This window comes from Drosophila biarmipes, chromosome X (genome assembly GCF_025231255.1).
Source record: "Drosophila biarmipes strain raj3 chromosome X, RU_DBia_V1.1, whole genome shotgun sequence".
Lineage (NCBI taxonomy): Eukaryota > Metazoa > Arthropoda > Insecta > Diptera > Drosophilidae > Drosophila > Drosophila biarmipes.
This window is the reverse complement of record NC_066611.1, coordinates 8273689-8286789: the sequence shown is the minus strand read 5'-3', so window position 1 is coordinate 8286789 and position 13101 is coordinate 8273689. Positions and strand designations below refer to the sequence as shown.

At 42.3% G+C, this 13101-nt stretch overlaps 1 protein-coding gene across 6 annotated transcripts in view; it reads right to left on the bottom strand.

Annotated features, from left to right (window-relative positions):
- Window positions 1-13101, bottom strand: part of LOC108032391 (inositol-trisphosphate 3-kinase A) — a 35699-nt gene that overhangs the window by 996 nt on the left and 21602 nt on the right. The window contains exons 1-4 of one of the 6 annotated variants that reach the window (XM_017106247.3): window positions 9041-9208; window positions 2631-3711; window positions 1131-1380; window positions 370-638 (exon numbers count right to left, since the gene is read on the bottom strand). In XM_017106247.3, the coding sequence (XP_016961736.1) occupies window positions 370-638; window positions 1131-1380; window positions 2631-3632 (1521 nt within the window). In that variant the 5' untranslated portion in view covers window positions 3633-3711; window positions 9041-9208. Of the gene's footprint in view, window positions 1-369; window positions 639-1130; window positions 1381-2630; window positions 3712-9040; window positions 9209-12323; window positions 12969-13101 lie in introns of those variants that run through there. The other 5 variants (XM_044093534.2, XM_044093537.2, XM_044093533.1 and 2 more) reach the window with 5 other exon arrangements.

Below are 13101 nucleotides of genomic sequence, written 5' to 3'. Positions count from 1 at the left end.
TTGTACAAGGTAATAATGACTTTCCTGTGTTACTTAAATATAAATGATCATTATTCCGTTCGATAAATCTCCACGAGTTGTCTTCTTTCCGGAAGTAAAAGGTAAGAGGTTATGTTAAAAATATGGTCGATACGAAATTAAATAACATCGATAACAGTGATATTTATCCTTTACTGATGTAATAAAGTAGTAAGGCTTAGGTCAAGCTCGAGATCAAGTGTTTGAAATATATAAATGCCATGACTTTAATACTTCCGATTTTAAAAATTTCGATATGTACCCCTTATCGATATTTTCGATAACTTCCGAACTTCTGAACATCCCTGATGCGAATCATCTGATATGATAGTTGTTTAAAATGTAACCCACCTCGATGCGGAATCCCAGCGTGGCTGTGCTGGAGATGGTCTCCCGCCAGACCATGTATCGGGGCTTGGTCACCGCCTTCGCCGCGTGCTCCTCGGCGGTGGGGGCGTTGCTGTCGATCTGTATCATCTTGTCGTACATGTCCTTGCGCAACTTGGGCTTCTCCTTGGCCTTGGACAGCTCCTCCTCCAAGTAGGTGCGCACGCCCACTTTGCAGTCCATCACGCACGGCTGTACGTAGTCACTCAGCAGATCCTGGAGCTGCAGGTAGACTAAAGAAGTCCGGGCTTAGGTGGTTATATACAATTTTTAAAGTAAAAGAAACTATAGTAAATATATATTTGATTAAACTAGTTTGCAACCAAAGTTCACCAAGGTTGATAGTAGTTCTCAAAGTTAGACACTTAGATCGATATTTCTAAAAAGGGTAAATCAAACAGTTTTACAACACTGCCTAAGGGAAAGCCCTTTTCGTTGATCAATACTAAAATTGAACTTCAGGCGCCAAGCTGTTGCCAACCTAACAAAGCAAAGTTTTAATTAATAAAATTAAATATATGTTGTGTAATAAATTAAATTAAATTTTTAAAATCATTAAAAAACTTATCCTAAGAAAGATTTAATCTTTCCTATAGCGTTTTTTAAATTCATTTTGAAAACTAGTATTACTGATTTTGAAAGTTGTTGAATAATAATTTTCCTGAAGAAATAAATTAAGGTTCCTTCTATATAGTAATGATATAGGCTTTTATTTTCAGACTCACGTTCGCCATCCTCGCTGGTCACCTGGCCCTTGTAGACGGGCACATAGGGCCGCAGCAGATCCTGCATGAGGATCTGGAAGCACTCCTCCTCCTTGGGGCACAACTTCTTGAGCACGGTGCCCGGCTCGGGACCCGCCTTGAAGTTGCCCTGGTGTCCGGCCAGCTGGACCCATGGGTAGCGCTGCTTCTTGTACGTCTGGAAGAAGGGCGTCCACTGGACGATGTTGCGGATCTTCCGCCAGCCGGAGCTCTGCAAAGACGAGGGGTAAATCAGTTAGTCAAAGGCTTCCATGGGGGTTACTCTTTTGTACATCTGTTGAATGTTCGTTGGAGAGTTTATCTGCTATTTAAAGGTATACATTTCACATAGGTCTTATATTACTTTATAATTCAGAGTAGATCCAACCTACTGCTTCTTTTTTGTTCGGTATTCTTCTATACAGACTGGTAAACTAGTTTCTCCCCAATTGTTTACAAAGTGTTCTTTCGTAATAATGGGGTATACAAAAATGAAAGGGAAAATATAGGTAAAATAAATTTTTTACAACACATGCACGAGTGTAGGTCAAATTTTCGGAGTACTAAAGAGTCGCTTCGGTTGCTCATTCATTTTAAAATCATTTTTTTCGCTTATTTGATTTTGAACAGTGAAACAAATTGCATGAGACAGCTGACAACTGAATAAAGAGCCATTTTCATGCCCTGATTTTTTTGCTGAGTTGTCATTACCTAAACTACATGTAAACACACGTTGGGGCCGATCATTAAAAAGCTCACGTGGGAATTACTTTTTTGGTCTAACAATTTGGTTGCAGCTATAAAGGTATTTAAAGATTGATCACTAGGCTGAACACTTTGGTTTGCTGTCTATACTTAAATTAATAAGCAAAAAAATAGTAAAATAAAGGTATTACAAATATTGTTTAGAGATCTATATAAGGTATCTAATATTTTTAACGGGCCTTGGAGACTAATTTATAATAGCTACACCGAAAAAAATGCATAGAAAATGTACTTATGTCATATCAATTCTATCGATTTAACGTCTATTAAATGAGTATTGAATTATGACTTTTTAAAGTATTAAATTATATAAAAAAAATACAAATACCAGACTCTTCAATATAGAAATTGAACTCTAACTTTGCTAACTCTTCACTTTAATACTAATATTACTTCTAGTATACTTTTTATACTCATAAAACCAGTCTTAAATTCTAACTTTCTTGTTTTTGTGTATGTTTTTCTTTAATTTAAAATATTTTGACTTGCTAGATAGTTACTCTGGTAGATAGATATTACAATAAATGCAAATAGTAGACTCTTCGGAAAAAAATAAAACTTTGAAGTTTACCCTTTGTATTATTATATCTTTTTTTGTGTACACATCGATTATGTTATTTAAAAACCACATATATATTAGGTTCTTTTTATTTTATCCACCCTTTTTGGAACCTTAGTCCCTTGACGGTATCGATTCCCTTGGGTTACCCCTCCTACCTTCTTGCCCGCCGCGGCCTGCGACGAGGAGCCCGATCCCGAGCCGGCCGAGCCGGCCGCCGAGGTGGACACATCCGAGTCCCACTCGGAGCTGAGATCGTCGCTGCTGGCGTACCCGTAGTCCCGGGGCATGGGCACCTCCAGCAGCGACTTGGAGTACTGGATGTAGCCGGGGCACAGGCTCTGGCCCAGCGGCGAGTGGGAGCGCCGCGGTCCCGGGTGCGTGGGCGACGGCGAGGTGGGCGAGTTGGGCGAGCCCAGGGGCAGCGAGTGCTGCTGCGACAGCTTCCGGCCCAGGCCCAGCCGGAGGCCACAGTTGTGGGCCACATGGTCGCCCGAATTGGCCGTGATGCTGATCGTGGGCATCGACAGCTTCTTCTCCGCCCGCTGGCGGATGCCGTGGGCCTGGGCGAAGGCCAAGCTGCACTTCCGCGGCTGCATGTTGTTGCCGGACAGCTTGCGGCGCAGGATCTTCTTGGAGGAGCTGGGCACTGGCGGCGCGCCACTAGCCTCCACCTGACCCCTCTGAGCCTCCGTTTCGCTGTCCGCCGAGGCGGGTCTCCGCCCCGAGTCGCTGTCCTCGTCGGCCTCATCGCCCCTGTCCTCCTCGCCATCCTCGGCCCCATCATCATCGCCGTCGCCGTCATCGTCGTCGTCCTCGAACTTCAGCTTGGCTATCTCCTCGGGCGGCACGTCGGGAAAATGCAGCAGCTTCACGGTCACCTTCTTGCCCGCCTCGTTGTAGTACACCTCCTTGGCGCTCATCCTGTCGAAGTCCTCGTAGATCCGGACCTGCGGAGAAGGCGGCGGAGTGGGTGGCGTGACGGAGCCCTTGGCCCTGCCGTTTAGGCTTATACCACTTTCGTTTCCGTTTCCGGTTCCGTTGGCGGCTGTGTTTCCGGTTGTCAGCGCCGGTAATCTCGTCGAGCCGTTCTTTTGCTTCTGATTCTTGGAGTTCTTCGGGTTCTGCGGCTGTGGCTGGCTGAGGGCGCACACGGACATCTTACATGGAATATGGCCCACGGCACTCGAGCAAGTGCATCAGTGGAGCGGCGCGTCTGCGAACGGAGCCCAACTACGTCTGCAATGTGGGCACCAAAAGTTCAGAGACACTCATGGAGCGGGGGGCACCGATGGCGCAGCCGGAGCCGGAGAGTGCGAGAGCCTGTCGCTGCATTTCGATTTCTGCGCATTTGCGAACCCGTTCGCGCCTAAAAACCGCCTCATCCCGCCCGGTTGTGCCCCTTCCCCGCCAGCAGACAGCGGTCACAACGATCAGTCGGGTCTCCCTGCCACCCAAGTACCCTTCAGTCGGAGCCCAGGGCCTTAGTACTATAGATAGGGTCTCTGAGGACTAGACTATGTAAAACTTAAGAAGAGTTGACTAGTTCTGTTGTCTTTTAATCAGATTGTAAGACCTCTAGGTTTTCAATCTAAAAAATTTGTTAATTCTGTATGTTTGTTTATAAATTATGACTTTAATCATTAATAAAGATTAAAAAAAAAACAAATTAATTTGTATTCTTTTAGTATAAGGACAAGAGGAGTACAGGGAATCAAGGGGGCTTAATAGATTATAAGAGATTGCTAAGTTACTCAAACTTTTTAATCAATCTATTAATATATAAATATTGTATTTATAAAACTAGTTGAGAACATAATCAAAACAAGTAGGAAACTAAAAAGAACCTAAATGTCTTTGATAAGTCAGATTATAAGAATTTCAAAGTTAAAATTGTGCATATCTTTCCATAGTTCCTAAAAAAAAGGTTTAAAATAACAACAAAATTGTTTAAAATATAGCAAATCGATTGCTCATTGTGGCTTTTAGGGGAATTTTAAAGCGGAAATAATTTTCTTAGGGGTTTACCAGCGAACTTCCCCATAGGTTTGTGGGTTTTCTGCAGAAACTTATGTTTTTTGGGCATTCTTCAGGGGAAGTACCAAGATCCCTTTGGAATCAGGGTATCGCCGCTTCGTTGCAGCCGGCTCTTTGGCTTTTGGGTCCACAGAGGTGTTTGTTGCTGCTGCTGCCGCTGCTGTAATGCACACACATCAATCAAAATTGATTAAATTTAATACAAACATATGTATGTGCCATGTAGCGCAGGCCGCGGACGATACTAAGTAGGCATTGTCGGAGCGTGTTGGCATCTTGGCAGCTCCATCTGCGGCAGCCACAGGCAGGAGCTGGCCACCAGCCACCAGCAACTATCAGCCAGCAACTAGCAACTATCAGCCAGCAACTAGCAACTAGCAACACCAACCGCTAGCCGGCAACCGCAAGCGAAACCGCCCAGAGTCGGGCAAGGCAATCCAATCCGATCCAATGCGAAACCCAAATCGAACAGCACATTATGATAATAATGGAAGTGCCAGCGACGCGGCTATCCAGTTACGCCAGTGCACAACAGCAACAATACCGCACATAGCACATATGTACAGCGCGTCTACGGCTGCGGGTCCGTTGCCATATACATATGTATCTCCGGCCATATATACGAGCTGAAATTTCTTTATAACATTTGACGTCATTTGCAAATGTTGACGCCGTCGCCGCGAGGCGATAACGAAGCAGCAGCAGCAGCAACAACAGCAGCAGCAGCAGCAGCAGCAGCAGCAGCAGCAGCAGCAACAGCAGCAACATGAGCAACACGAGCAACACGAGCAACATCGACAGCAACAACCTTGTGGCTCTGCTGTCCGGAGAACTTTGGTACTCCCATATCACCAGATCTTGGACCGCAACGTACTATACATGTACTTGGCTTATCTAACGCCGCTCCAAGTCAAGGGTTGGCATTGCAAGGGCCGAGTACTAAGTGCATGTAAGTAGGACAAGGGTTTCGCCTATAGGTGTCAGCTGTAGGAGCTTATGGAAAACGTTGCTTCTGGCCCCGCACTGAAAGGCCTTTCTTTGTGGTAATAGCTAATGATAATCATCATATCAAAAGATGCCAAAGTTCTTATCTTAAAGCTTAAGTTGGACTGCTTAAGTAGCTTTAAGGGTGGAAGGGAGAGCTGTCTAAGTAAGTGAATTACTAAGATCTTCAACTCAAGGGCTCTACCTACTGATGTTGGACTAAATACTTGAGGTATCTGGGTCCAACTAAAGTTAGCCTAGGGCTAGAAAGGTAAGTGTATGCCTGATTTTGTTTGTTTAGGTTTTAACACTATTTGCTGCCTTAACAAGAGCAGAGAGAATCACTAAATTTTAAATAAATATACAAAGATTTTAAGAGTGCATTTTAAATAAATATACAACGATTTTCACTGATAAACGCATGTATACTTGAGGTTTTTACTCTATTTCTTCCCCACTTAACTTCTTTTTTATTAATAGAGCGCCATAAATTACGCATGTGTGATATTTCTTTATTGAATGTTACTTTCTACTGGCGGGTATTAATAGCTTTTGATAGAGACTAAAATGGTTGCGATTCAGTAAGCTTATCCTCATGGATAAGATTGCATTCCCGCTCCTGTCTTACATCATTTTACTATGTGCCCATCTAGCTGGGCTCGGTTCGGGATTGCGATCCATCCTTAAATACAAATTCGCTCGTTATCTAATAAAAACAATTGTACAATCTTCGATGCCGTCAACACCGGCGAAAGCAACAAAAAGCCGAGACCGACGTCGACGATAACGACTCGATACATCGCGCTATGTACTGTGCCCATATGTAGATACATGGGATCGTGAGCTGGGCCCTGTGTGGTGGGGGGTTCGTGGTGCCTGCAGTCGCCACCCCCACTTGGCGGCCATCCCCCGCAGGCCCCCGTTCCCCGCTCAAATTAACAGCACCACCCACGCTCGAAATGGACACTACGCGCCTAATGCGCGCCACTCACATTCGCATAACAATTTCTCTCAGTATTCCTTCACTTTTTTTAACTACCAAAAGCTTAAAATTAATAAAGTAAACAATTTGTTGTCAACCCCCCTCTGCGCTCTCCGCTGATCCCCTTTCTCTGAGCGCGAGTCTCTGTTTCTCTTTCTATATATTTACACTGCAAATTATTTGGGTAGATCTTTAAAATTGTAAAAACTAAAATGCATTTTTAAAGTGCTATAAGTTAGTTACCATAATGTGTAAACATTTTTACATATTTTAATTCGAACTATTTTTGAGAAGCTTCGTAGATTAAAAATGTTTAACTTTTACCGAAAACCGACTTGATTTATTAGAACCACTAATTAAGTAGGTTATTGGAGTGAGTATTTTTTAGTATCAAAAATATATGATTGCATAAAAAATATATATTATTTTATAAAAAAATATAGTATTAATTTTAAACGCTTAAAGAGTTTTGAGATATTATGGTGCAATATAAAAGTTTAGATTAAAAAGGGAAAGAAGTTATCACAAAGATCGAATAAAATGTTCAGAAAAAAAGAATTTTAAAAATAAATTAAGAAATTAAAAAAAGTTAAATCTATCTTTATACCTTGTAAAAAAAGTGTGACAAAAACTGAAATACTAAATGAGTGCCATCATTTTAATCATTGGCTATGCCCAATTGAGTTTAATAATCGGTTTTGGGTGATAGCTATACAACCCATAAAAATCTACTCGTATGGACCTTCTAATGGCACCCCATAATGGTACCCCTCCTTTTTTTCAGTGTGCCATTGACGCACAGAATGGATTTTGGCTGGGATTTAGGATTCGTTTTGGGGCCTCGAGATGTGAGTGGGGCTGCGAATGTGGGTGGTTGGGCGGATGTTATTGAAGCGATCAAGCGGCCATTAAGGCGGCGGGGGAGGGGTGATTTAGTTCCATTTTCGGCTACTTAATGGGCTTCAATTGCCGAATTCGCCGCTCGTACGCAAGTGAGCACGATTTCTGGAGGTGCTGCTGCTCTTCAATTATATAATTCACATTCAGCTTTTGGGCTGGGGTGTTGGGTGGGTGGGTGCTGGACGGGCTCTGTTTGGGCGGGGTGCCTGGGGGGAGGGTGGGGCGTTCCCATTGACGTCGTCGTTTGTATAGTGTGTAAATGTTTACATAAACCTGAGTACTCGAAAATTCGGTGCAAAAGTCAGTTCGCTATTTCAGTCATCTAGTATAAGAGTTCTGCCCCCCGCTCTGCCCTCTCTTTCGCTCCGCCTCGCGCTGTCTCTCTCGCTCCGCCTCGCGCTGTCTCCCTCCCGCTCCCCTCCCGGCGGCATTTGGCGCGTGCTTCAATTAACACACTTTACAGCGACGGCAGCAACACGAAACAGCAGCAACATCGGCAGCAGCAACACATTGCAGACGCCCCAACTTGCCACTTGATTCCTTTGAATTGTTTAATTAACTTACAAAAAACACAGTGAAAAAAACGCACGCGCAGGCACAAGTAATTTATTTTGATTAAATCGGAGCTGCCAGAAAGTATTTAATTCAATGCTGTTTCGTTTCTCTCTTCTTGTTATAAAGTAATAAAGTTTATTATGTATTGAGATTTCATTAATTATTTTTTCGGTGTTTAATAAAATTTGTATTATTAACTTTAAATCATTTTTAAATTGGTGTAAGGTGTTGTTTTTGCTTTGCAATTTTAGATTTACATTTTGAGAACGTGGTTGTTTTTTATGTTTAAAAATGTGAGTGAAAAATACGTATATAAAATATTCGTTAAATGTTTTAAGGACTACTGCTTAGAAAACGACTGCTATCTTCAATTTAAGAATAGCGTTTTCCCTAATAGGTTTAAAAAAGTATTCAAAGGAATTAAAAAATACAACGAATTCCAAATAGAAACACGCAATACAGCAGTTAGCACTCAATTAAGAAAGATTTGATTTTAGATTTTGTATACTATTAAGGCGATGGGCTAGTCATATAAGAATGTATTCTACAATTTTGGTATCTTTAAATTTAATTAATTTAATTAAGCCCAGACAACGTTTAGCTATTGAGGACTTAAACCTATTTAATTTAAATATTCCAGAATAATATTCATGTGAATAACATTATTTTAAAGCCCAGTGCCTTTTGGGTTCAGTGCTAAAATAAGAAGATAAAGGAACCTTTGAACTTTTCAGCAATTAACTGTTGATTAAGAACAATTATAAATTTGGTGGAATTTTCCCAGCTTTCTTCCTGCTGCCTTTTGTTCAATACAGGGTGAAAAATACATAATGCGAAAACCACACGCACATGCCAATCAAAATAAATGTATTAAAAAACTGGCAAAAATTTAAATATTTTCGGAACACGGCGCTGGTTCAAAATATTGCTGCTGGCTTGTTTTGTGTTGTGTTGCTGTTGCTGTTGCCTTTGCTGTTTATTATTAATTATTAATTTTTGGATTTTTTTTGTTGTTTTTCGGTGGGCCGTTTGACGCGGTCTCTGGCATTGGCTTGGCACACAGAGAGGGGCGCTCAGAGCCGCGGTGAAAACACAAGCGTGTAGACATACATATAGAGGCGGCGAGAGATATGTGGAAGCACACGCGGAAAGGCGGCGATACGACGCGGGCACAGCACTGCCAATGGCAGTAGCACTAACAATGACAGAAACCCAGAGACGGACCCCGAGCCAGCCGCACGCGATCGCAGCAAAAGCTCAACTGGTCGACTCTGCTCCAAAAGCGGAACCCAGACGAGCCAAACCGACCGCACTCGCCGAGAGCTCCGCCGGCGATGAGCAGCAGCAGCAGCACGGGAGCCACACGGCAGCAACGGCGACATCAGCTCTCCGACTCGGTGTCCTACCAAAAATCAAATCCAAATGCAGTTCCGATCCGAGAGCTCAGACTGATAACGCGGCGAATGCTAATTTGGCAGAGGTACACTCAAAAAAAAAAAAACAAGAAACATCCCACACTGATAAAAATCTGTTATCAATAAGAAAGAGGTACCTAATAAGTATTTATATCAGTATAGATGGCTTTAAAAGCTTGAGCGTAGGTCAGCTGCCTTTGCAGAAAAATATGTGAGTTCAACTACCACCCCTACATAAAAAAATGCAGAAAATTTTAATTTTTTGTGCCTTTAAGTTAGTCCACAACAGATATGCATTCAAGTTTTTATATTATAGTTGGATTTAAAAGCTTGAGCGTGGGTCATCAGACTTCGGTTAAAAATATTTGAGTTCGAATACCACCCCTACTTTAAAATATAGAGAATTATAATTTTTCTACGCTAATAAGTTCATCTACAACAGTTTAAAAACCAAATCACATACTTGTAATAGCCAAAAAACAAGCCTTAGCTATAGTTTTCAAATTATAAATAGTGTGAATTTTGATTTAAAAGAAAGAATTTTCACATATTTTTTATACTTAAAAACCAAGCCTTAGCATTAATTTTCTAATGATAATCTGCTTTTCATTAAAAAGAATAATTTTAATCTTAAATTTTCAAAAGTACGATTAAAATTGCTACACTAGGTGGCTCATTAGCCTCAGGTAAAAAATTGTGAGTTTAAATACCACCCCTACAAAAAACATTTAGAGGATTATAATTTTTGTAGGCTCATAAGTTCGTGTAAAGTAAAAAATAATATTTTATTCTCAAATGGTCAAAAAGTACGATTAAATTGTTTCGTTAACTTTAAACTAAAACCCGAAAAAATATTTACCAGTTAAAGGCTTTGAAATTGTCTACATTTTTTCTGCGTGTAGCCAGGCACAGAGTTATCACCTGGAAGGGAGAGGGGTCCCAACCCGGGGAACAAAGCTCATTAGTTGGCCTAGACTCACCCGCGATGACGTAGTTAAGCGATCAAGGCCGCCGGGCCGTGACGTCAATGATAACAAGATCCTACATCTGCGGAAAATGCCGTTACGATATGATGGCAGCTCCTTGATAAGTCAAGGAAAAATCGCAATATTAAGAGACTAGTCGAAAACAGCAACTACGTGACGTATATCACTCGGGTATCCCATAAAACGTATAGTTTGTACAACTTGTGTGTTTCTTTTCCACGAAAACGTATAACTACAGCCTCATCTTGTGTTTTGCCCTATAATGTCTGGTCATTGTTAGACGCGAATAATGGCCCAACATTGTTTATTCGTGGGAACAGGGGAAGTTGGCTTTGGAAATGGGCAAACATGAGCTTCAATGTAAATAAATAAAGTTGGGCAGTGCGGAAGAGGTGCCAAAAATCAAGATTCGCTGAGAAGAGACCACAGCAAGGCAATAAAAAAGATATAAAAAAACTTTCTTAAGACCGCCAACAAGATCCTTATTAAATATGAGTCACAAATCACTTTCTCCAGGAGAAAGTTTAGGGCCATTAAATGCGGGAAATATTTACAAATTGCATAAGCAATAGGGATCCGCAGTAGGAGGAGGAGTCTTCTGCCGAGTCTGCTCTCTTCCGCGTCTTCTGAGTCTTCCCAAATCTTCCGAAATCTCCCAAGGCCTCCGCCCACTGCCGCCCCCGCTCGCCCAGCCCGCTTATCAGTTGAACGATCTCATTTTCACACGATCCACGCTTTACGCATGAGCGACTTCTCCCCGTCCCGCTCGCTCTGCCCCGTCCGCTATCTCCGTCTCAGACGCCAGTGACGTCAATGGGATGGAGCGGAGCTTTCCGGCTGGACCGGTCCAACAGTCCAAGCCAGCGCTGTGCTTCTGGCCAAAAAATAGCCAGAAAACAGTCAAAGCTAACCTGTATTCGAACTTCCGTTTACAAATATCATTAAACTATATTTTCTAACCCAGAGAATCAAGCAACCCATTCTTAATTGGTATAATCTCAGGGGGTCATGTTGGTTCTGTTGTATTGTTAAATTATTTTGATACTTTAAAATGTAATGTAAATTTAAACAAATTTAGTTTTTTTTTTTCAAATAAGATGTTAGAGAATGGTGTAGGATCAGTTGTACTGTTAAATTATGTTGTTACTTTAAAATGTAATCGAAATTTAAACAAATTAAAAATTTGTTTTTATAATTAAAATGCTTTCCAACCAGCTAATTCTGGCAGCACTAACCGAAACCCCTTACCAGGTAAGGAGCTTCATCATAGCAGAGACAACATCCCCAGGTGAAGCTTTTCGTGGGGCCAATAATAAGCTTAGTAACGATCGTGGCGATCACAAAGCTAATGTTTTTAAACTTAGATCTGGGAGGTATTCATAAGACCTCTTATTTTACAAAAAATTAAAACATTAAAAATACAAGTTTAGAAAACTAAATCAACTAAAATTTTCTAGAGATTATATTTATACCATTTGTTTTTTGTTTGTTTTAAAATTTCTGTATTTGCCATTTATTATTTTTAAGATCAGCGACCCCAATTTAACTGGAAATCTAAACACCGACTGAAAAAGGTATTCCATCACGTCACTTATGCGAAAATGTAATAGGGGAAATATTTTTTAAAACCCTTTTAAATTAAAGGTACATGCCAGCAACATTATTATTATGGAGAAGTATAAAATAAATATCACTTTCCTCTGAATATTAAAATGTATACTCAAAAATGTAACTGAAAAGACTATTAGCTTTATCAAATAATAAACAGAACATGGTCTTCTTTCGACATTTTAAAACTTTAAACTTTTTAAAAACTATGTTCTATATTTTTTATCCTGCCTATGTCCATATTATAATAAACCAAAAATAAGTAGTAATTAAGTAATAAGCTGCACACCGTTATTCTGTTTTTGAGTTCTAGGCTTTGGGATGTATTTCAAATGGGAACCTTAGAGTACACTGTAACAAACCCCCCAACCTTTGGTGAATTACCTTCTTCTTGGCCGCCTCGGCGGCACTGATCACGTAGAGATCGACGATGCCCAGGAGGCAGTCGTCGCAGCGGCAGACGTCCTCGCCGAAGGCCAGCGAGCCCAGGCTGCTGGTGGAGTCCAGGGAGTCGGTGCGCCGCAGGCGGCTGACCACGCCCATGCCCAGGCCCAGGCCCACGCCCAGGGTCAGGGGCATGGACATGGGCAGCTGCAAGCCCATACCCAGGCCCAGGCCCATGGCACCGCCAGCCGGCGGGTTGGGCGACGTGGGCGAGGGCGTGGCCGAGCCGGAAGCGGTGGGAGATGCGGGGGCGGCGGCGGCGGCGGAGGGAGCTCCGCCCGCAGCGGCGGCCGCCTCGATCTTGCGGGCCAGCAGCTGCTCCATGAGCGTCCGCGGCCGCGAGGAGGAGGGGAACAGAGCCATGTCCGCCAGGCGATGGCCGCCGACGACGGCCGCAGCTCCGGCTCCTGCTTCCGCACCGCCCCCGGCTCCCTCTGCCGCTCCGCCTGCTCCTCCTCCGTCCACCTCCGCTGGCGCCAAGTTCTTTGCCTAAGTCTTTTGTTTGCCCGTTCGCTGCGCGCTACGTTTCTTGTTTCGAACGAGATTCCCGCAATCTCCTTTAGCTAAGCACGAGTTGAAACATACCTGCAAGAAAGAAGAATATTTTAGTTTTTTAATTATATTTTTAATATATTTTATAAGGGGTAAAATAATAATACACTTGAGTACATAATCATTGCAATAGTGAAGTTGTCATGGAATATTTTTGACTTTTTCT